Source organism: Haliotis rufescens, unplaced genomic scaffold, assembly GCF_023055435.1.
Source record: "Haliotis rufescens isolate VD_foot unplaced genomic scaffold, xgHalRufe1.0.p SCAF_6, whole genome shotgun sequence".
Taxonomy (NCBI): domain Eukaryota; kingdom Metazoa; phylum Mollusca; class Gastropoda; order Lepetellida; family Haliotidae; genus Haliotis; species Haliotis rufescens.
Genome location: NW_025964334.1, coordinates 58961302 through 58985628, shown reverse-complemented (window position 1 = coordinate 58985628; position 24327 = coordinate 58961302). Strand labels below are relative to the sequence as shown.

The following is a 24327-nucleotide window of genomic DNA, read 5'->3' as shown; positions in this document are numbered from 1 at the left end:
GAATCCTTCACTGCAACAAGTCTTACCATAGCAAATCACATTGTTACTTTGTTGTCTCTAGCCTACTGGTGTCTCAGTACTAGCATCCACAACAAGGTACGCATATTCTGCGAACGTCTCCGTGAAACACGGTTGAAGTTTAACAGTTGTGTTTCAAACACTAAACTGAGGCAGAGGGTGAAGAGAGCATGTTTATTTATTGTGATCTTCGCAGCTTTGATCTTTGTTGCCAGTGGATTATCTATCAGCATGATGGGTGGTACATTCGATGAATTCGGTTGGTCAAATGTCATCTTGTCTTCGATAATTGGTGGCATTGGCACTCTGCTGAACAATTCGTTATTGCTTCTGTTCTTGTCCATCTCCCTTCTACTTACCCACGAGTATGATTCGTTGCACGCTGAGGCTGTTAAGGGCATCTGAAGGGTCCGTCAAAGAAGAGGATATTGAGGACATTCGAGGTTACCATGCATCGTTAACAGACATTGTGGAACATGTGTCTTCCCTGATGTCCAGACACGTGGCTGCTGGCTACGTCAGCTCCTTCCTCAGTGTGTGTTTCTGCCTGTACAGCGTCATCAACGACGACACGTCCTTTATGAAAATGAGTATTGTCGCATATGCTGTTTGCTCTTCCATTCAGCATCTCATCGCTCTCACCTACATTGGTATCAGACTGCACGAAGCGGTAAGTGTTAGAATGTTGTTGTGGAAGATGTACGGTGAAACCCTCTTTGACAGAATATCACACATTCTGAATGTATATGGAATGTCTTTATGCTTACAAAGAGATTTCATGATTCATATGAATGAGTGATTGAGATGGGTTTAACGCCGTTTTTAACAGTTTTCCAGTCATATCACGACGCTTTAGCTTAATGTGGGAGGAAAGCCCGAAGTGATGCAGGTCTCAGACGTTTACCACTTCGGTGAAACCCACGAGCACAGGTATGGTGCTGACAAACCTAGAAAGTAGAAACAAAACCGGGGCGACCCGGGATTCGAACCCACAGTCATAGGTTTCTGGCGAGCCCAGTGGACGCAACTCTGCGCAGCGAATCTCGGCGCCACCCGTGCCCCCTCGTCTGAATGAGCAATTTGAATCAGCAGGGTTTCAACCACAGTGGTTTAGTTTTGTATTCCAGAACAGATCTTCAGCAACCCATGCTTGGCGTACGTGGCGACTAGCGGGATCGGGTGGACAGGCTTGTGACTTGGTTCATCGTATCCCAATAGTCTAGATCGATGCTCATGATGTCAATCACTGGATTATCTGGTCCAGACCCGATTATTGACAGAGCCTGTAATATTGCTGGAATATTGCTGAGTGCTGCGTTAAAAGACCAACAAATCATGACGAACCCTTGTGAGGCTTTCATCACGATTCTACAATGTTTCAATTGCAAATGAATGTATATTTTGTAATTATTATGGGATTACAAACGTGGGTGAGTATCATTTTTTTCTATATTAAGTTCCAATGATGTTTCACTGCAGATGTTTTGTCGTGATAAGCAACCAATTTAACTACTTGGCTGTCTTGGTATCGCTGGTGACACGTTACCGTCCATGTATTATTATGTTATCCGATTGTTTCTATTTGTTTTATTTTGAAGTGAAGGAAATTACTAGAATGTTTGTATTCAGGCACACCGACCTCTGAATATACTGCATGACTTGGCTGGGAGGAATATGCCAGACAGAGTAATTGGACTGGTAAGAAACCATTCTGACAACATATTTAGAGACAACACCTCATCTTTAACTCGGGGCGGTCGGGTAGCCTAGTGGTTAAAGCGTTCGCTCGCCACGCCAAAGACCCGGGTTCGATTCCCGACATGGGTACAATGTGTGAAGCCCATTTCTGGTGTCCCCCGCCGTGATATTGCTGGAATATTGCTAAAAGCGGCGTAAAACCATATTCACTCACTCACTCATCTTTAACTCGAATATGAGTACATGTATATATATGTCTCACTGTTCGCAGGAATCTCCTCTATTGTTTGATACTGGTGGATACAGACAGCTGGAATGTCATGGTAACACTTGACAATTCACAAAATTAATAAAATATTTAAAGGGAAAATGCATTACAAACAAAATATATATCCTTACAATCGTTTAGACTGTCATTATTTGTGATGAATGACTGACGAGCAGTTGCAGATTGCACATTATATTCAGTTTTTAGTGCAGTCGAGCCTCTTTGTCTCGAACCCCTCTATGAAGCTATTCTCCGCTCTCGACCACCTCACTATGTAAATACATACACATTCGAAATTGAGATAAAAATACATTGCACTGTATTTGTACCTTTGTATCGAATCAACTATTACTGTGAAAGTACAATGCAACTATTACCGTTGTTCAACCAATTATGTACTGGTGTTTTAATCCGACAGAAATGATAATCTTTAATGACAAATAAAACATCGTGGTGACGTGAGTGACATGAGTGAAAACATGACGGGCACTTCCTGGTTTCATAAAAAAGTGCTAATCAAAATCGGATTAAAGGAATCAAAGCCTCTAGTCGCAATATCCAAGCTGTGGATTGACAACCTGGGCCCCGTGCCACAAAGCGAAATTATCCCATACTTTAACATAGGCGTACAATGATCGTAGCGCTATGATGACCGTAACTCCCATACTTTAACATAGGCTTACGATGATCGTAGCGCTAAGATCGCTTTGTGGAACGGGGCCCTGGAGGCGAGAGTGGCACCTTGGTTTTGTCCAGTGGACAGGTTGAAGTAGCACGGTACATAATTATTATTGGTTATTGCCAACGAAATACATTTACATTTGTCATCGCATAACCGTGCCGGGCTCTTAATTCCATGTGTATGCACCCTTTCGTGCCTATTTTTTGCGAATGTCCGGATATCTCGAAGTTACAAGACGGCTCTCTCTGGGCATGGGATTGGACTGTAATTACATTGATATTTTCAATTTGGCTCTCGCCTGTCTACTCGCTTATAATAGACAGGTACCAAGTATATTATTGCTCATCATTTGTGAACAGCGTTTACATATATTTTACATATATATTACGCGATGCATAATTAATATAAACTGTTTTTTGTGAGCTGACACAGTTAACACATATTTGCACATAGAACTTTAAACAATATAATGTTTTCATGGGAATGCTCACTTTGACAACGGTACGGCTCTTTTTGTGAAATATTGTCTATGACTTTGAAATAAATATTGGCAATGCCATAAATTTAATGATAACGTAATATATAGAAAATGGGTGCGCACCTTCCCTTTGGTGAATTTTACTGTTTTTGTCAATAGAGAAGTCATGTCCTTTTAAGAAATACTTTCACTAAAAATAGTAAGGTCTCGTCGGAAATACCCGACGGGCACTGTACGCCATTAAATGGTATGTGTCAAGAATCAAGATTATTTTTGGGACGATGGCATGCTGGCTGGGGTATACTAATTGCGCCTACAAACCGCAGAACCAGTTCAAATCAATTGCATTTAATTTTTTGTAAACAAGAATGTATGTCCTATTTTTCTCATTTTAAAAGGACGAGAGCCAGACGTCTCTGTAATGTTAGCTTTCCAAACTATTAACTATAAAGTTGGAAGTGAGACGCGAGGTACAGCTGTTAGAATGTCCATCTTTCCCAAGCGATGTATGGAAGTAAAAGGTTGGAAGAGGTATTGATCATGAGTATTTAATTTTCCATCTTTTTAAACCATATTTCGGAAGAGAGAAGAAGGAAGCAGCTTGGAGCTTTCAAGCTTTTCATCTTTCGAAAAAAGGTTTGAAAGATAAACTCTCATGTGGTTACTGGACCTTGAATCCGCCACCCTCTTCCTGACCTAATGGGTTTGTCCTGGGTCATTAGAGCGTGGCAGTTGGGTTTTACACAGTTGGCACATCTGTGTTACGATTCATATCTCATAATAACGATTTATTTGTGTGCATGTATGTTTGCTGCCGTGATATAGCTGGAATATTGATGACAAGAGACAAAATTCACTCAAACATACGCTCAATATACAAGTGTTCTTTGCGACTAATACTGCCTCATAGGGAAATCCTAATAACATTTGATACAATAGATTTGAAATTAATTTGGGGGCATAAACGTGACACGTTTGCGGCACTTTCGAGATACGTTCGAGCCACATTTGAGCCCATTTTGTTCCAACCATTGCGTCATAATACTTTCACTCTCTTGTCATGTGTGTGCCACATTTGCAGCACACAATACTGTATTACTGTCCATGCTCGTTGATTTTGGATTCTTGAGTGTTCAAGAACTATTCTATGGCATGCGAATGTGCTCTGTTTGAACTGCAGGTCATCTTGTTTCTCTTCATTTCTTTCCAAATTCTGATAGGGATATATTTAGACAGTAATTGTTAGGTGATCTTCTGTCCAAGGTATCTAACTCTACCTCTGTCACTGAGGTATTTACATTAACTGAGGCGATTCATGTGGCGACATCTAGAGCAGAAAGGAATCACAATATTTTATAGGCTTATATAACGTTAAGGAAGACTTTTAACCAACTGATGATATTCCAAACAAAGTTCCATTCTGATTAAATGCGAACTGTTAATGTTGGGAAAGGTTTCCAACGACAAGCGTATTCACGAACACCTTGTCGTTAACTTTTTGAAAGCTGTGTGGGGCCTTGATCAAACAACTATGTCAACATGAGCGGAAGAGTTATCTCCCTGGAAAGGCTTACATGTATGTGAAAAAAGGTTTTCCTGCAATGTGCCATATATGGAACCTTTCTGGAATGGTTTCCTTGTATAAGGACAAAACGTCATTGCACATGTGACATTTACCCAATATCTCAAATCACATGAAGCACCATTCCTGCGCAAAAGAAAGTGTCGACTTTCTCTAAGTATAAAACTTGTGTACTCTAGCTAATCTGTTGCAGACCGAGCAAACATGAGTTAAATAGGGACTTATAGATAGAAGCTTAGGGAATAATATACAATACAAGTATTTATTAACGTAGACATTATCTATGGATAACAACTTCTTTAATTACTGTAAAGGCGACGTTTTGGTTGAGATTATTTTTTCTGTTGTCCATCAAGACTGAATGGTGATGTTGTTGCTGCTGCTGCTGGTTTAAGTGTTTAAGAGGTCGCCTTCTGCCATAGCAATTTAGGCTGACCTCCATCTTTGGGACTCATATGTGTGAGTTGGGTACACATATCTACATTGAGTTTTGGTATTCATAGAATTTCTTTTCTTCGTATTGATGGAAGTTCTATTTTCGAAAATTGATATAATTTCATTTTGTCTTTTGCTGCTCTGTTTATATACAGGAGGACCTGTACATCTCCCAGAAATATAGTTAGTTTGGTCTTCGCTATTGCTATCTCTTGGCTTTAGGAGATCTACGACAGATAGCGGGTCAAACTGCAATTCTTGTTTTAGCCGAGCCGGGTTGTGGCGTAGCCTTGACATTCCCGTTACAAGTGAGCAATGGATTCAGGTTGATTGCAAGATGGACACACCTTGTCACAGTGCTTTTTGTGACCGATTCTGATGCATGAGATGGCTATTTCAGCTTTCCTTTCATTTGAGTTTGTTTATGGCTTTTGGCGGATCTTGGGTTGAATTTTATATAGCAATCTGACTATCTTACTTGCGTCCCACTGAGCTTGCTATCTTTGAACTATGGAAGCTTGGATGTTGCTTTTTATCTCTAGGTTACTGAAGGGAATAGGCTGTATGTCCGCCTTGACCAGAGCTAGCCTCGCCAGTGTGTCTGCTTTTTCATTTCTATGAATGTCTATGTGAGACGGGATCCAACACAGCTCCACCTGTTGCCCTTGGTCCGATAATTGTGTATATTCGTATAGAATATTATTGACTGTGCTTGGCCTGGAGTTTGAGTTCCTACAGCTGATCACTTGAAGTTCACGTAGCGAGTTTGATGGGTTGACTGCCTTTGTTTCCTGTAGTTCCGGTATGACTTTTAGTGCATGATGAATTGCCTCCTATTAAAGCCAATTAAACAGGATAAGTATACATAGGTGGGGTGACTCATGCTTAATGAGATCATAGTAGCGGGATGTGATGAAACAGACTTGTCCATTGACTTGTGTGTTTCCGAGACATTGTCTTTTATAACACTGCCCAACACCTCACCAGAATCCTTCCCCCTTAGGCTAGGAGAGAGTCAGCTGATTTCCCTAAGTGAAATCTACATAACTTTCTTTGAACAACAAGACCTTATCACATCACCCATTCAATCAATTTGCTGGTACTTTTTTGTAAAAAGTTGACGACACCTTTGTCTTAAAGCAAGACAAAGATCTAATCCTGCTGTCTGCCAGAAGCCCAACCCACACTGATCAGTTCATCCAGTTCAACTCCAACCATCCCTTTAGAACTACGACTGGCTTCATCTCTACCCTCTCTAAACGAACCATCAACCATTTATTCTGCTAACCCCAAACCTGAGATCAAAGATCTCCACCAAATCTTCACTCACCTGATTAATTATCAACCGAATATTGTCGACAAAGTCATCTCCTCTGTACTCCGTCCCACACCCAGATCTGCCACCCCAAAACCTGAATCGAGGTCTTTCCGTATCGCCCTCCCATTCATAAGACAAGCCTCCTACATCATCCGCTGCCTCTTCAAACAGTAAGCCAATATTTACACACCAGTTCCACCGCTCTCAATACCCTACTAAGAGCCAACGGCAGAAACAGGACCACACGCCAAGAGCCTATAACTGTTGACAATCCTACGTAGGTGAAACATCTCGCCCAATCAACACCAGAATCAAACATCACAAAATCAGAGAGTAAATCAGCCATCTCAGACCATATCAGCGACTACCCCAATCTCAACATCAGCGGCGAAAACGTCCAAATCCTCTGTCCAACAACCGCCTTGACTTCAATGAAAGGGAACTAAAAGAAGCAGTCAACATTGGCCGCCAGAACATCGATCAAGTCTCTTTCATCATATCCGCATACTATGAACTCATTAAGCAGTCATCACCCCACCTATGTATACTTATCCTGTTAAATTTGCTTCCTATCTTATTACCTTCCTCATCATATGTTCTCTGTCCATCATGTTGTTACGTTATTGTTCTGATGTCATTACTTAACCTACTCTGGTTTATCCCCCCATGAATGCCATTGTTGTTACTGTCAATCCTTCACCTAAATACCCGTGAAGATTCCGGGGTAGAATAGGTCTTCAGCAACCCATGCTTGCCTTAAAAGGTGACAATGCTTGTCATAAAAAGACGACTAACGGGATCGGGTGGTCAGCCTCGCTGACTTGGTTGATGCATGTCATCGATCCAAATTGCGTGGATCGATGCTCATGATGTAAATCACTGGATTGTCTGGTCCAGACTCGATTACTTACAGACCGCCGTCATATAGCTTGAATATTGTTGAGTGGGGCGTTAAACAACAAACCAACCAACCTACAAACCTCCACCTACAATGTACTATTCAGCTGCTCTTGTCAACGGTACAAGGATCTACACTGTAACGTCACCTTTACAGTTATTGATAAAAATATTATCCATCAATTGAGTCTAATTTGTCTTCCGTCAACTTCTAAGTAATGCCAATCGAACATTTGAAGTATTTATTTGAGAACTCTCAACATTCCTGGCATTATTCAATGACAATACGTGTAGAGTTGATAGATCACTGAGAGGAGCTACAACGATGGCCACAACAACCCTGTTGCCTTTTGCTAGACTGCCGTCACATGGCCTTGTTCCGCCAGCGTGTCTTGCAACAAAATTTAACAAAATATCATCAAAGGGTATTGTGACGTGTTTTTATTAATTTTGAGGTAGAAGGCCCCGTTCCACAAGGCGATCGTAGCGCAACGACAGTCGTTAGTCTACGTTAAGTACAGGAGTTACGATAACCTAAGCGCTACGATATCTATGTGGAACAGACCCTGAATTCTAAATGTAGGCCGTTGTATAACATTTTATTAATACCTGTCAACGTTTAATGTATTTGAAGTATCATTCTGTTACATTCAGTCGAATTATAGTCTGAATCGCATAGATGTCTGTCTATTTACATACGACAGTAAAAATTTAAAATAGTTATAAACGGCAAGTAATATGCAAAACTCCCTCCCATGTCATACCAATTGTGTGTGTGTGTGTGTGTGTGTGTGTGTGTGTGTGTGTGTGTGTGTGTGTGTGTGTGTGTGTGTGTGTGTGTGTGTGTGTTTGTGTGTGTGTGTGTGTGTGTGTTTGTGTGTGTGTGTGTGTGTTTTATAACCTAGCAGCAAGAAGGTGGTTGTTATAAACATCGAGCTTGGACGCGTTATTTCCTGTCCGCCACCAGGTCGATGACAACCAGTGGTTATACATTGCGTTATATTCGTATTAAATACATACATCTGACCACATTGAAAGAACACACCTCTGTCTATGTCACTATCATATTTCTCTTACGAACTGTGCACCCAGGTTACGCTGTTCGCCAACAAGTTGTCTCAACGTCAGATCGGAATCAGTGCTTTAGGCCTAATGACCATCACGAAGGATACGATCCTAACGGTACGTTGAAATCATATAGCTCTGGAGATATTTGTAAATTTTAAGATAAGACACAATTCTCTTCTCTGGTGAAACTTATTACAGTATTTCTAAACGTAGCTTCATTACATTCAAATTACCCTTTGTTATACCATTACGTTTCTTTTCACACGTGAAGATCAGGGTAAGAATTGATCTTCAGCCAGCTTATCGTGACTATTGAGATCGACTTGGTTTTGATTCATGTCATGGTATCCCAAATGCGTACATCAATGCTCATGATGTCAATCACTGAATTGTCTGGTCGAATATTTACAGGTCGCCTTCGTGTAACTTGAATATTGCTGATTGTGGATTTAAACCAACTATAAATCAATTAATTTTGCTTCTTTGTTGACACAGATCATCGGTACCCTCCTGACCTACGTTTTCATCGTGATCCAGTTTAAACCGGAATCAACGTGTGAATGTCGACAAGATGCAAACACTACAGCAATATAATTGCATCAACTCGTATTTGATTTTGCACGAATGGCTAGTCAGCTTTACTTTGTGATATTTTAACATCGCCTCAACAGACATATTAAGAGCAGACACCAGAGAACAATTACACACCATTACCTGCCCTAAAGGCAGTGTTGGTGAAAGTTAATTGAAGGATCGCCGAAAATCAGAAACAGTGCTTTGTGACGTCTGTCAAGTTTTAAATTGGTGTAATGGGCTCCGAATGTTTACAAATAGATATATGCCTACAAAGACGCCCTTAAGCCACAAGCAAATACACGATGTTAGCAGAATAACGGGATGCATGTGCATATGTGTTTTTCACGCCGAAGACCCGGGTTCGATTCCCGACACGGATACAATGTGTGAAGCCCATTTCTGGTGTCCCCCGCCGTGATATTGCTGGAATATTGCTAAAAGCGGCGTAAAACCACACTCACTCACTCACTCGCATATGTGTTTAGTTGTATGAATGTCGGAAAGCAACAAACAAAATACTTTAGCGTCAGTTGGAGATGGGTTTTAAGCATTGGTTCATCAACCCATATGTTTCAATCCCCAGATTATATTTAGACAGCATATGAAACTTTGATGTCCAACACATTCGTATTCAATATTTCTAAAAATGGCAAAAACGACATCCACTCACTCAACAACAGAAACGCCAGTCAGAATGGAACAGACGGGACGAGAAACCCTCTGTGAAAGCAAACCCTTCTTTTCATGCTACATTCTTTATGATTCATGGAATACGTGTCGTTTGATTTGACAGAGCCAAAACAGATATTAATATAACAAATATTAATTTAACCCAAAAAAATGTGAACACGACTCACTTATACCCCCGACCTCGACTCCAACGTATTTCGACGTTCAAAACACGAAGGAAGCGATTGTTTCTCAGAAGACCCCCTTATCGGAATATAATCTTGCACTGCACCTCTACTGTTAATAAGGAAAATGTACCCCAAATAGCAGAAGAGCACATGAAGTAATCTTTAAGCTATAGGTCGGACAAATGTTGAAGTAAACAAAATTCTAAGTTCAAAACAGTTCGTATTTTCACAGATAATCCACATATCCAAATTTAACTTTGCACTACACCTTTTCTATTCGGACGGAAACTGTTCCCTAAAGTTGAAAAGAATCCATGCAGCAGTACAAATGTGTCAGTAAAACAAAATTCTAAATATTGAAATCTAACTTCGCACTGCACCTCTCTTAATGGTTTCGAAAGTCTAAAATGAATCTATGCAGTAGTTTATGAGTTATAGGTCGCACTAAAAACGTCTTCGGAAGGACGGACGGCAAGACGCAGGGGCTGGAATAATGACCTGTTGTAGACACCTTATCAGCCTAATCTGTAACCATGTCTAACCTTTTGTTGCAGACTGTAGTTACACGAACCTATTCTACCACCCACGAAGCTCCACTGGGACTTCTTTATAACATGTTTGTCATTCTGGTATTATGCTCGAAGGATTACAGTAAATATGTAACTTCTGTTCAACTCGGTAGCCAGCAAAGTGAAGGTCGTTGTCTTCGTGTTACGTGTGGATGTTCTATATTCTATTGCTTTTATTTCCATTTGAATCGTTGTGGCAGAAACGACTTGATTCACTTTGGACTTTCCCCTCACATTTAGCTGACGCATCCTGAAATAATGAACTATCGTCAATTATAATTCGCCGTACATGGAATAACAGACATTCGTTGCAAGTTACCGTTTTAATACGAAATTCGGTCCCAAAGAAAATCACATCCCAAATTGTTTTCCCCTACAAAACAGTTATAGCTAAGTATTTAGTGGGGAATGAATATGGAATGATGGCTGGAATAACTGTTAAATCTCCAATGTATTTCCTTATTTCTGTCTGTCTCTCTGTCTCTCTCTACATTTTAATGGCATCATAGACCCGCAATTGTACACTAAGATCAATACATCTGCAATTAAACCTTATTACAGAAGGCAGTGTTCCACAACGTCACATAAAAAAATGTAGTTGACACACTCATCGTTTTCCTACCTGGCAAAAACTGTACACATTTGTATATAACTTCATGTTTGATGTCATACTCACAGAACATTTCACATTTCACTGAGAATGCCATATAGCTTTATTGATTGAGCAGATCAATCTCATGTATAGACTGTCCATTAAATGCTTTTACAGCATAGGCCAACTCTCAACCAAATAAATGTTTTGGTGTTTAATCACGCTGAATAGCACTGGCTTACTCGCCTGACCAATTCCTAGCTCGAACCTCTAAGGGATTTCATTATACGTTCGGAATACTTTGTTGACTGATGCATTGTCATGGATACTATGACTAACACTGGTAACATTTAGTTTAGAACAGAACCATATGAAGGTCTAGCCTGCAAAGAGAGCCCAACATATATCTATTATCCATTCTGTCAAAGATGTTAAAGATTTTCAAAAATTCCGTTCATACATTCAGTGATACAGATGATGTACAGGAAACATTGACAAGTGTCCAGAGACTCATGGCATTGTCCGGGTTATCATGGGACTATCAGCAGTCGAAGTCAGCAAAAAGGTTCACCGCCTCGTTGGTGGTTTCACGGATATATTCAAGTTTGGTGTGCATATTTTACATACTGTTTTGTATCCAGATGATACCTTTATATTCGGAAGCTGCATCTTTCACGGATACAAGTCTTACCATAGCAAATCACATTGTTACTATGTTGTCTCTAGCCTACTGGTGTCTCAGTACAAACATTCACAACAAGGTACGCATATTCTGCGAACGTCTCTGTGAAACACGGTTGAAGTTTAAGAGTTGTGTTTCAAACACTACATTGAGGCAGAGGGTGAAAAGGGCATGTGTAAGTATTGTGATCCTTGCGGTTTTGAGCTGTGTGGCCAGTGGATTCGATGCAAGAATAATAAGTGAAATATACAGTGAATACTATTGGCCTTCATTCGCCTTGGCGTCGATAATTGGTGGCTGTACCACTCTGCTAAACCATGCGATATTACTTCTGTTCTTGTCCATCTCCCTTCTTCTTACCTACGAGTATGATAGTTGCACAATTAGACTGAGAAGGGCATCTGAAGGGTCCGTCAAAGAAGAGGATATTGAGGACATCCGAGGTTACCATGCTTCGTTAACTGACATTGTGGAACATGTGTCTTCCCTGATGTCCAGACACGTGGCTGCTGGCTACGTCAGCTCCTTCCTCAGCGTGTGTTTCTGCCTGTACAGCGTCATCAACGACGACAAGTCCTTTGCGAACTTGAGTATCGCCGGATGTGCTGTGTACATGTCCACTCTGCATCTCATCGCTCTCACCTATATTGGTATCAGGCTGCACGAAGCGGTAAGTGTAAGAATGTTGTTGTCAAAAATGTACACTTAAACTACATTAGACACATATGGGATGTCTATATGATTAGACAGTGGTACTAGGATTGATTTGTCTAGACATTTGAGCGTAGCGGGGTTTCCACGACGATGGTAAAGTTATCAATTCATATTACCAATACCTAGACGATCCCAACTGTGACCTTTATCATGACATCGCAGTGTATTCTGTTCACATAAAACAAAGTCTTTTCTTGATTGTATTAAGGATTTAGTTTAATCTTTGATGCAGGGATTGTGTGGTATTTCTATTGTACGGATTTTTATGGAGCTTTGGAATCCAATATAAAAGAGGAATGGACATGATACCATCAAAGAATTTTAACACCTTGGCTACCTTGGGACTACCAGTTGCTTCGTTACATTCCACCAATTATGTCATCCGATTTTCTGTGAGTTAAAATGTGTTATTAGAAACTGTTTTCAATTATTACTTTAAATGGAATAACTAGAATGTTTGGATTCAGGCACACCGACCTCTGAATATTCTGCATGACTTGGCTGGGAGAACTATGCCAGATAGAGTAATTGGACTGGTAAGAAAATATTATAACAATACATTTACACAAATCACCTAATATGCTTATATATAAAACAAAGGCAGTTGTATTTTATTAAAAGTATGTAATCTATGCGACCTTAATTAGGTGTATAATAAACCTTGAAATATGATCTATCGTATTTGATAAGTTAATTATATTCTTATATTTCATTTTTGTGCTTCTTCATTGTTATTCCTGCAGTCTGATAGTCAGTTTCTTTTGCATTTATATCCCAAGGAATTGTAGAATAATAAGCCACGCCCACCGAACAGACCACTGTCCTTTAGACTTCCAGATCGATTGTACGATTCCAACTATATCATGAGCATGTGTTCGTGAATCTATAAAACAGTGACGATACCACGAAAAGCATATCCTGACCCGATGGCACAGGCGCAAATACACGCGGAGGCAAGTCAATTGTTCACCTGATTAGTTTTGTTTGTTTTATTTGTTTGTTTTATTTTGTTTAATGCTGCACTCAGCAATATTCCAGCTATATGACGGCTAATTGTTCACCCCACCCCATCCCCCCACCCCCCCACCCACCCCCCCAAAAAATAACCAAAAAAACAAACAACATATATGACTTTCTCAGTAACCACAAATTTCCTGTTTTCAGGTTTCATTTCTGACCCACACTTTGCCAATTTCGTCTTTCAATCCGCTAGAATCTACTCTCATATTCGAAACTGACGTTTTCTAACTATTTCAGCCTTAAACCCACCGCCGAGATCGTACTAGGCCCTTTCCAGTTCCTTGTGTTGTTAGGTGTCGATTCCCAAACTGAAACACTATGTTCACCCAGAAATATGTACGTAAAAGAACCTAGTACGAAACCAACAAACAACCAACACAATTAAGTGTGTATACAATCAAGAAATGTATTACAAAAATTAGCTTGGTTTACAAATCAATACCAATTACTGCACAGAAATTACAAAGGCAGTAAATAATGGAGTGGTAGTACAATAGTCAATAACACTATATAATATGATGGCAGGGGTCAGTATCAAATACAAAAATACAGTGGGGATAGCTGAAGTCAGGGATTATCATACATATTCACCCAATCTCATTAAAATCATATCTTAGTTCTCGCTTCCGCTTAACAAAGATCTGAGGACATCCCATTACGGGTCACGTCAGACCGACCTTGCGCAAACTTTGACTGACCAATGGAAGGACTGACAAGCCAACATTAGCCAATCAGAAGGCAACTTTCTCGTGCTTTACGGCACTAATTTCAAATTGGCGACTACGCTTCGAAACATATTTTGACAAATTCTCGATTAAAAATGAGAAACCTGAACAAAAGAACATTCTGGAATGGCTAATACACTCTCCAAAAAAGAAACGCACAGGTAGATTTTTAGTACATTTATTGTACCTGATAAAGGCGATTAAAGGCAAGTTTGGAGCTCGATAGTCACACGTTGTCGTTGTACAAAGCCATTGAAAACTGTTTATTGTCATGTAACATAAGGCCCCAAGGTTGCGATGTATCTCGTGTGACCGCCCAGGCAGCATTCACGGCTCTGCATCTCCTCGTCACTGACTGGATAAGTGTATGAATTCTCTCCTGCGGAATTCTGCGCCATTCTGCTTGTAACGCGTTGGCCAGTTGTGCGAATGTCTGCGGCGTGTTCCGACGTTGACGTACACGTCGATCGAGTTTATCCCAGAGGTGTCCCACGAGTTGTGTGCGGTGGTGCGTTGTCCTGTTCAAACAGGTTCGTCTGGCGGTCAATGATTCGAAGAAGGTGAAGTTGAAGAATTTGACTCATGTAGCGATTTGCTGTCAAATTTCCCTAAAGTACAACCAAGTCAGATCTCGTGGTGTAGGATGCGTCCTGCTGTATCCGTAGCTGTGGCATTGCGATGACGATGACGAAGGTGGAACAGTCGGATGTAGTGATCCTGTGCAGGTGTGGTAACTCTTGGTCGGCCGGTTCTCGGACGGTCTACAGTGGAATTGAACTGTGTTTCGGACACAAAGGCGGCAAATGGTGCTGTGGTGGACGTTGAAGTGGCGTGCAACAGAAGACTGCGATTCACTTCTTTGGAAACGTCCTATGGCGATGTTCCGATCGGCAGCACAGAGTCTCAGCATTTTCGAACTTGAAAAATGTTGATGATCGAATGACAAATTATTGGCTTACGCTTGCCTTTTTATAGCCACTACCAAGAGTTACGAATGCCATAACATGCACGTGCATTTTGCTTTTTTGTTTTCCTCCATGAGATTTTGAACAAGTGTGAAAACAGTGCCGTTCAGACATTGCAAATCGATAATGATTTGACGCACCGTTTGTCGAATATCAGGTCACCAACTTTTCCCAATAAGATATCCAATTTATATACCGGATTTTTCGTGTAGTCAGGTTCAATGAACTAAATACTACCTGTGCTTTTCTTATTTTGAAGAGTGTAGATGGTCTAGATTGTATGGATTCAGTCGTTAAACCCGTAACTATCGTTTTCGAGGTTGCATGATTAGAAATGATTTCACATTCTGACTGTCGCTTTCATGATCTGGTAAGCGAACGCTCTGATTGGTCGGATGAAAGGTCGGATGAAAGGTCGTTCTGTCGTGAGCCCGAATGGGAAGTCGATTATGTCTGTGTGGTTGTCCCTGTTGGTTTTGACTCGAAAGACGAGGTCACAGCCTGGGGAAAAACCCTGACTAGCACCGCCACCATGGAGAACGATAAGTCTTTCGCAAACTTTCACCTTATCCAGTTGATAACTTTCACCCAGGCTACTTACAGTCCCCACTGAGTACCCACTGGCTGAGTGAGTGAGTGAGTATGGTTTTCCGACGATTTTATCAATATTACGGTCGGGTACAACAGAAATGGGGTTCACACATTGTACCCATGTCGGGAATCGAACCCGGGTCTTCGGCGTGACGAGCGAACGCTGTAACCACTAGGCTACCCCACGGTCCCTGCTGGCTGTTTGAGAGGCATTTACCCACGTCTCATCTTGGAAAACAGGCACATATACTTTTCACGTTTTGGCTTGATGGTTTGAAGAATATGAGACGAAGGATGTCAGATCGTTCACATGACACAGCCCTGTTTTCACCACTTATCTCTTTGCATCTGTATCCAAATGGATGCAAAAGTTGCCATAACTGTTTTGTAACAATTAAAGCATGTTCAGTTTCAAGTTATTTCTTCAAGAGTCTAAGTGACATGTATTTATTTTCTGAATGCAGTTTAACAGTTGCACGTATGTCTTGATTGTTCTCATAACTGTCTAATTTATCACACAAACATGGTTTTAATATGTTCCCCACCTGCTTCGCCTGATTGCTGGAGTCCCGTCGACGGACAACAATTTTTCAGCTTGTTAGGAGACATACCAAGAGCTTTAGAAGCTCGTTTCAAGTTTTTATTAATGGCAAAAAAAGGTTTTCCTCTTTCTGCTTTACACCGACAGAAATCATACACCTTAAATATCAGCTATTTCACATCAGCTCAGTAGCGCTTAGTGCAGTGAGTGTTTGCGATGTCCCTCCTACCGCTGTGATCCGCTTCGTTCAAGATGTAAACTTGTACACATAACAACATGATAGTTTCTTAAACAACTATTCCAAGTGGTGGGAATAAAAATAGATGTTGTTGGTACAGGGTACAGGGTATTCATTGCTGTACCGTATTGACATTTAATAGATTTTTCCCGATTTTGAGATATTTTGGAATAGGAGCCAAACGGACCGTTGTATATCTTGACAAGACGTCGACTCACATGCCTTGCAAACAGGACACCAAAGGGTGTCAGTAGGTTGTTCCGAATGACCCTTCCGTGCACAATATTGAGTTGGGTTTGCTCAGTCATAATTATTTTGCAATTTGTCGTTCTCATTTGGAGCCAAACGGACTGTAGTCATCTTGCACCAGTCGTCAATGCTCACCTCCGGCCGCACATAATGCCATGGCCAACAATACAATACCCCAGAATATGTGTGAGGCCACTGGGCACAAATCCAACGTGATCATCGGCGTCATTGTCTGTTCATGTCACGGCGAACGCTATGAATCAACCGAACACTAAAGGTTTTTAACGTCTCATGGCTATGAATAATGGCTTTGGGCATTTTTTTCCTCAAGATACTTGTTTTAATATGCTAGGATTTACTCATCTATTTAGACTCTTAAGCCCATTTCAATCATTGGAGGAGATATGCGCGAGATAGTCATGCATTGGCCTATTGGACGCAGACATTTTATTAATATATGAATTACTTTTTTAACTGGTTTATTCTTTTGATCAAGATTGTATGAAGCAAATTCATCTGGTTAAGGCATGTACATCAAACTTAAACTCATTCGCCAATATTGATGGCGTTTTTTATCACTGAAACACAAATCACAAATGCTTAATATAGTTTTCCGACAACTCGTATTGGCCTTGTTAAATTGGATATCATCTAGCAAATAAAGCGACAAAACCCTTGCCATAGTCGACTGTGAACCTCACTCTACTTTACTGAACACACGTTTCGTGCTGATATAAGCAATATATATTGTGATGAAATGCATGACTCTAGGATATTTTTCTCATGTATACACACAGGTAACACTGTTCGCCAACAAGTTGTCTCAACGTCAGATTGGAATCAGTGCCTTAGGTCTAATGACCATCACGAAGGACACTATTTTAACGGTACGTGGAATACATATAGGTCAAAAGGTATATATTCATAATGACATTTGCCAAATCATAAGATAAGGTACAATTCTATATTCTCCACAGGAACCTATTACTGAATTTTCATACGTAGCTTCACTGCAGCCCAATGAGTAATTGACCCGTGAAGATCCGGGGTAGAATAGATCTTCAAAAACCCATGCTTGCCGTAAAAGGCGACTATGCTTGTCGTAAAAGGCGACTAACGGGATCGGGTGGTCAGGCTCGCTGACTTGGTTGATGCATGTCATCGATTCAAATTGCGTGGATCGATGTTCATGATGTCAGTCACTGGATTGTCTGGTCCAGACTCGATTATTTACAGACCGCCGTCATATAGCTGGAATATTGCTGAGTGCGGCGTTAAACAACAAACCAAACCAAAAACCAATGAGTAATTATTGTTATACCATTACTTTGATTCTCGCCCGTGGAGGTCCGGATTAGAATTGGTCTTGGAAAGGTCGGTCAGGTCGCCGACTTGGTTGATTTATGTAATAGTATCCCGATTGTGTAAATTAATACTCATGATGTCAGTCACTTGATTGTTTTGTCAAGACTCGATTATTTACAGACCGTCGTCATGTAGCTGTAATACTCGTCTGTGGGTGGTAAGCAAACAATAAATCAATAAACTTTGCTTCTTTGTTGACACAGATCATCGGTACCCTCCTCACCTACGTTTTCATCGTGATCCAGTTTAAACCGGAATCAACTGGTGGATGTCGACAGGATGCAAACACTACGGCAATATAACTGCATTAACTCGTATTTGAAGTGAACTTTACGTTTTATGCGCTACTGGCTTTTTAGCTTTACTTTATAATGTATTGTTATGACTCGAATAACTATTTAGCTTCACTGATCACACTTCATTATCTGCCAAAACAGGTAAAAGAGTGATGACAATTATTTGTATGTATCACTGAGGCTCAGTAACCGTGCTTTGTGATGTATAAAATTGTTGTAATGGTTTCCGAATGTATACAGATTAATCTCAATACCTACAAAGACTCCTATAAGTCCAATAACATACACATGTGAATATTTTTATCATTGTTCTGCTCCCGGAAAATCAATAAATAGATTCATCCCTATTATGTTTGGAGGTTTGTCAGCACGATAGTCGTGCTCTTGGGTTTCACCAAAGTGGTAAACGTCTTAGACCTGCATCACATAGGGCTTAGCTCCCACATTAAGATTACACGCTCGGCGTTAAACCCAACTCACACACTCGATAACTGGAATTGGCGCTTTTCTAACACAGAATAATGTCATATAGCTTGATTGAATAATCAGTTGAGGTAATCCCATTTATAGACTGTCCATCAAAGTTTTTTTACAGCTTAGGCACAATACATGACTCTCAAACATATGTTTTCTTTGTTTGTTGTTTAACGCCACACTCAGCAATATTCAAGCTTTTTGTCAGCTGTCTCAAACAAATAAATTGTTCAGCTTTTAATCTCTCTGAAGGATGATTGTCCCGCCTCACCATGTTCCACGTTTTACCTCTGGGGATTTAAATGTACTTGTTGACTGATGCATGGTCATGAAGACTAATCCTGGAAACACGCACGCACGCACACACATATGAGACAGTCAAAGCAACCTTAGCAAAGGTTAACCTGAAAAATCTAACCATAAATTAATAAAACAAAGTGCGTCGCTTCACATGGAGTTTTACAAATATATAGAAAAGATTCTCGAAAAACATGGCAAATATGCAGACCTCGTTTTCGAAATGTCACGCTTGCATCTCAAGTACCAAGTTGTCCGACTTCCCATTGTTCTCGGTGCCTTAGGGTTGGTACCTCCCAATCTGGTGACTGACATTGGGAGAGTACCTGGGTTTGCTACCCGGAATACAGCCCTTCTGACAATCTGGGTTATGCAGAAGGTTGCAGTGTTGGGGAGTCTTCACATTCTCTGAAAAGTTCTGGGTGAGTTTGACTAGGCAGTGCTTCCTGGGAGAAGTCCAAATCGCTGTCTGGGTAGCGTGTAGAGGGGGCAAGGGCTCTGAGCTGATGATGAGCCTGACCAGCCTGACTGTGCCAGGATCACCCAAACTCTCTTTGCTGCATTTGTTATTTTAATCTGTACATAATAATAAAGAAAGTTTAAGAGGTCTGTACATCACAATGCCAGGAGTCCTGGATTTAACTGTGCTTTAACCAATGTCAAAACGCCAAACATCAATTTGGAAAAAATGAAAAACAAAACAGACAACAAAAGAGAAATTTCTTAATCAAAGTCTTGATTCCTTGAAGGCAAAGTTAAAGGTTGGGACTGAAAGAAAAAGAAAGTGGGATAAGAAAATAATTGCAAAAACCAAAATAAACTGTTCAAATCCAATAAAAAACAGTTAAAAGGTAATGAAATGCAACAAACGGCAGTAATGAGGAAAGACCCACCATGTATTTCAGTGAAAGGTTTTGGAAACAGTTGTGGTCTGTACCCGGCAACTGCAACCTTGGGGGACCATGCATTTGTAGGGGATTACAATGATAATGTACATGACAAAATAAAGTATCCATTGTTGTGTTTCATTACACCCAAATGAATGAAAAAGGAAGTTCAAAAGTCCCAGTCTGTTACGGGGCAAGGGCATGATGGTATTCGAAACCGGTTTTGGAAACTGTCACCATGCGGTCTCATTGAAATCATATCTTAGTTCTCGCTGCCGCTAAAAAATTATCTGAGGACATCCCATTACGGCTCATGTTAGACCGTCCTTGCGCGACCTTTGACCGACCAGTGGAATGACTGACAAGAAGTCGACATTAGCCAATCAGAAGGCAGCTTTCTCGTGCTTTACGGCACTGATTTCAAATTGGCGACTACGTTTCGAAACATATTCTGACAAATTCTCTATTAAACATATGAAACCTGAACGAAAGAAGTTTCGGGAATGGCTAATAGATGGTCTAGATTATATGTATTCAGTCGTTAAAGCCGTAATTATCGTTCGCAACACCCAGTGTTAAAGTTTTCGAGGTTGCATGATTAGAAATCACATTTCGACTGTCACTTTCATGATCAGGTAAGCGACGTTCTGATTGGTCGGTTGAAAGGTCGTTCTGACGTGACCCCTAATGGGATGTGCTCAGATCTTTGTTTAGCGGTTGCGAGAACTAAGATCTGATTTTAATGAAATTGGTTCCCATGTGTCCCAACACCATTACTTCACTGTTTAAATTCTCTTGTGGATACAGGGGATTTCCACCTTGGTTCTGCAAAGGTCAAACAATACTTCTCCCACAGAAAGGTGATTTGATTGACCCTAAAATCTTGTCTGAATACACAGTACAAAATATTTACAGGGTGTTTTACAGACCTTAAGATGGCATTATTCATGGAGCAGAAAGGAACCAGAAAGGGATAATGGATTTGTAATGATCAATTGCTAGTTCAAAAAATTATCCTTAAAAAAAAAGAGGTTTAAAACTTACCATCGTTACCTCTTAATGTGTTGGATAGACCACAGAAAACGTTATGGTTCTGTATCTCCCGAATGGATTTTGAGGTCACTGGAATGTATTGACCTCCCCGAGTGACTACTTGTTTGACTCAAGTCTTTAATGAATTGCTGGTCAACTGAACTTGAGGTGAATTCACAGCGGCAGGTGGTGACTTCGGACCCTTTTCTCTTAGTAGAGAAATATGCTTTTCTGTTTGTCACTAGTTTGTCATTGCGCATGTCCATGTCCAGTTAAAACAATTCACCTTGACATTTAACCAATATCTCAGACCACATCAATCTACCCTCGAAGTCAAGAGGAAGTGACACTCCAGCTTATTGATTACAGAGCTAGCACAAGCAGTGATCAATTCAAATGGAACTTTAAGATATATAAGAGCATGGGAAACAATTTTCCAACAAAATTATATACAGCACATAAACCGACCAGCGAGACGACAGCTGTTATAAACATCGAGCATTGCCGTTATTTCTTATATACAACATAATGTCTTATGTGGGGTTGTACAAATTCATTATAAAAAAGTACCAAGTGTCATCTCTTCAAATTTCGAAGCGAAAAATAACAACGATTTATCTTGCATTTTGATGGTTATGCCTATGAGAGAGATCCAGGTTAACTAAAGGAACTTGTTTAATTAAATTAAGAAAATGAGAGAGAAATATTTAATATCAATATTGATATAATGATGATTAATATACACCATCAACTACACCACACACATTTTGTTGATATAAAAAATTGAAAATGTTCCAAATACACTGACGAAATATATACTTCAATTTGCCTTAGGAAGCTTTTCGGGTAAATTACAATGTGAAAAAGATTATACGGGATATATTATTATATATGATCTGTCAGAGGCGGATCCAGGGTCTTTTTAACGGGTTATTGTGTGACAAAAAGTTGTGCTGGGAAAGACAATTGTGAATGGGGTGTACATGTTATGATAAATTATATTGTGTCAAGCATATTTGAATGTAATATTATCAGTTTTATTTTATTTATAATATCATAACCATACGCTACCTTCCTGAACAAACATGTTTCCTGTGTTGTCACTATCATATCTTTCTTATGAACACCCAGGTCACACTGTTCGCCAACATGTTGTCTCAACGTCAGATTGGAACTAGTGCTTTAGGCCTAATGACCACCACTGAGGACACAATAACGTTGAATAAATATAGGTGAAAGGATATTTGTCAACACTGACATTTGTCACTCTTAAGATAAGACATAATACTATTCTCCACTGACGCCATTTACAGAAAATCAGTTACAGCCTAAAAGAGTACTTGTCACCCTATTACTTAGCTTCTGACACATGTCATCTTCCCTAGGCAAGAGAGTTAACTGACTGTAAAAGTCCAGTTTCAACCCTTGCCGAACTAGGCTGGAATTACTTGGCTCGATCGTAGCGCAACCAGTGGTTATTATGAGTTACGTCCCTTCTGAGCCTCTCCTATGGACCAATCAGATTCCATCACTTGCATTTGTTTCAAACAAAATGGCGGCACCCAGTCAAGACGCTCTGATCGATAATCACGATCTATATATTGTGATAAAACGGGTCTTACATCAGGAAGTACATGAAATCACGCGAACACCTTGATAAAAAAACATGAAAAGATTTGGAAAATATCTGCTGACAACGAGTTGGCGGTGCTGAGGTTTTGCAAATCCTGCAATCGACCGAAATCTGCACGACAGCTTCTGAACTGGATTTCGATTTCGGTGCGCGAATTTGACTAGACTATGCACAGACTAGTTATTCCACCCAAAATGTAACTCCATAATACCAGCCTAGTTCAGCAAGGGTGGAAATGTGACTTTTATAGTCAGTTAACTCTCTTGCCTTAGGAAGATGACACATGTCAGCAGACCTTGCTCGCCGACTTGGTTGATTCATATCATCGTAAATCCATCAAGATGTTAGTCACTGGATTGTCTTGTCAATGCTCGATTTCTTCCTGACTCCCATCACATAGTTGGTACATTGCTGCCTGTGGCTTTAAACAAACTATAAATGAATAAACTTTGCTTCTTTGTTGACACAGATCATTGGTACCCTCCTCGCCTACGTTTTCATCGTGATCCAGTTTAAACCGGAATCCACTGATGGCTGTCGACAGGATGCAAACACTACGGCAATATAACTGCATCATCTGGTATTTGTAGTGAACTTAACGGGGGTATTGCGCTAATGGTTATTTAGCTTTTCTTTGTACTGTTTTGAGGTCGTCACTTTGGAAATATAATACGCCAGAGAATAATCACCCTAGATTATCTGCCCAATGTTTTTCCAATAGATAGATAGATAGATAGATAGATAGATAGATAGATAGATAGACAGATAGACGCCAGTAAACCAAAAGCAAGTACACGTTGATAGCAGGACAACGTCTTAAAGGTTCATCACATTGTGATTTGATCGAAATTCATGCTCGGTGAATTATTAATGATAGCTTCGATCGCCTCAGTGATTTTGCGTGGAGAAGTCATGGACCACACCAAGTGCTGACCGTAGTTCGAGTAAAGCCACACCTTGGAGTATAAGTTCAATAACATACATATGTGGAAACCGTTACCATAGCAACTTCTAAATGCCACTTAAAAAATGACTGTCAACATTGTATTTAAATTCAATAATTGGATTCGCCCCGAATGTTTCTAGGTTATAATGGTACAATAAATTGATAAAACAATAGAATGCTCGAGCTATCATCTTTAATTAATCCATCAGCACTGTATAGTTGTGCCCCGTCATGTACAGTTGGCTTCTTCTCTTGTTGCTATTACAATCAACTATTATCCTTTGCATTTGTCCTTTCATGTATACCCTCCTGTTGTTTTTGTTTATCCTAATTAGATACTAGTACATATACGCCTATACTGTGCTGTCTTAGTTCACTCTTACTTGACAACAGGATAAGGATCTATGCAGAAACCTCACATCATAATGGAATAAGAAAAAGCATTAACACTATCCACCGCCCTGTGGGAGATTAGAATTTGTTTGTTCATATAGTAGTAAATGTAAACAGTAAAAGAGTCCTATAAAGTCTAAGGAAGAGATGAGAACTTGCATTGGGTCGCTTTGTGTAAATCAGTAAAAAATATTAAATGTAAAATGAATACACACAAAAAGCCCCTTCTCTGGAAATAAAT

At 40.1% G+C, this 24327-nt stretch overlaps 1 protein-coding gene and 1 long non-coding RNA gene across 2 annotated transcripts; both read left to right on the top strand.

The window, feature by feature from the left end:
* The first annotated feature begins 385 nt into the window (after nucleotides 1–385).
* Nucleotides 386–18474, top strand: LOC124143189. The gene is made up of 4 exons (XM_048386561.1): nucleotides 386–688; nucleotides 12902–12970; nucleotides 17561–17650; nucleotides 18332–18474. Exons 1-4 carry the CDS (start codon nucleotides 386–388, stop codon nucleotides 18428–18430), a joined length of 561 nt encoding a protein of 186 aa, XP_048242518.1. The 3' UTR covers nucleotides 18431–18474.
* On the top strand, nucleotides 1653–10847 carry LOC125374735. The gene is made up of 3 exons (XR_007218735.1): nucleotides 1653–1716; nucleotides 8469–8558; nucleotides 8940–10847. It is a non-coding gene; the product is annotated as an uncharacterized LOC125374735 (long non-coding RNA).
* Nucleotides 18475–24327: the final 5853 nt, after the last annotated feature.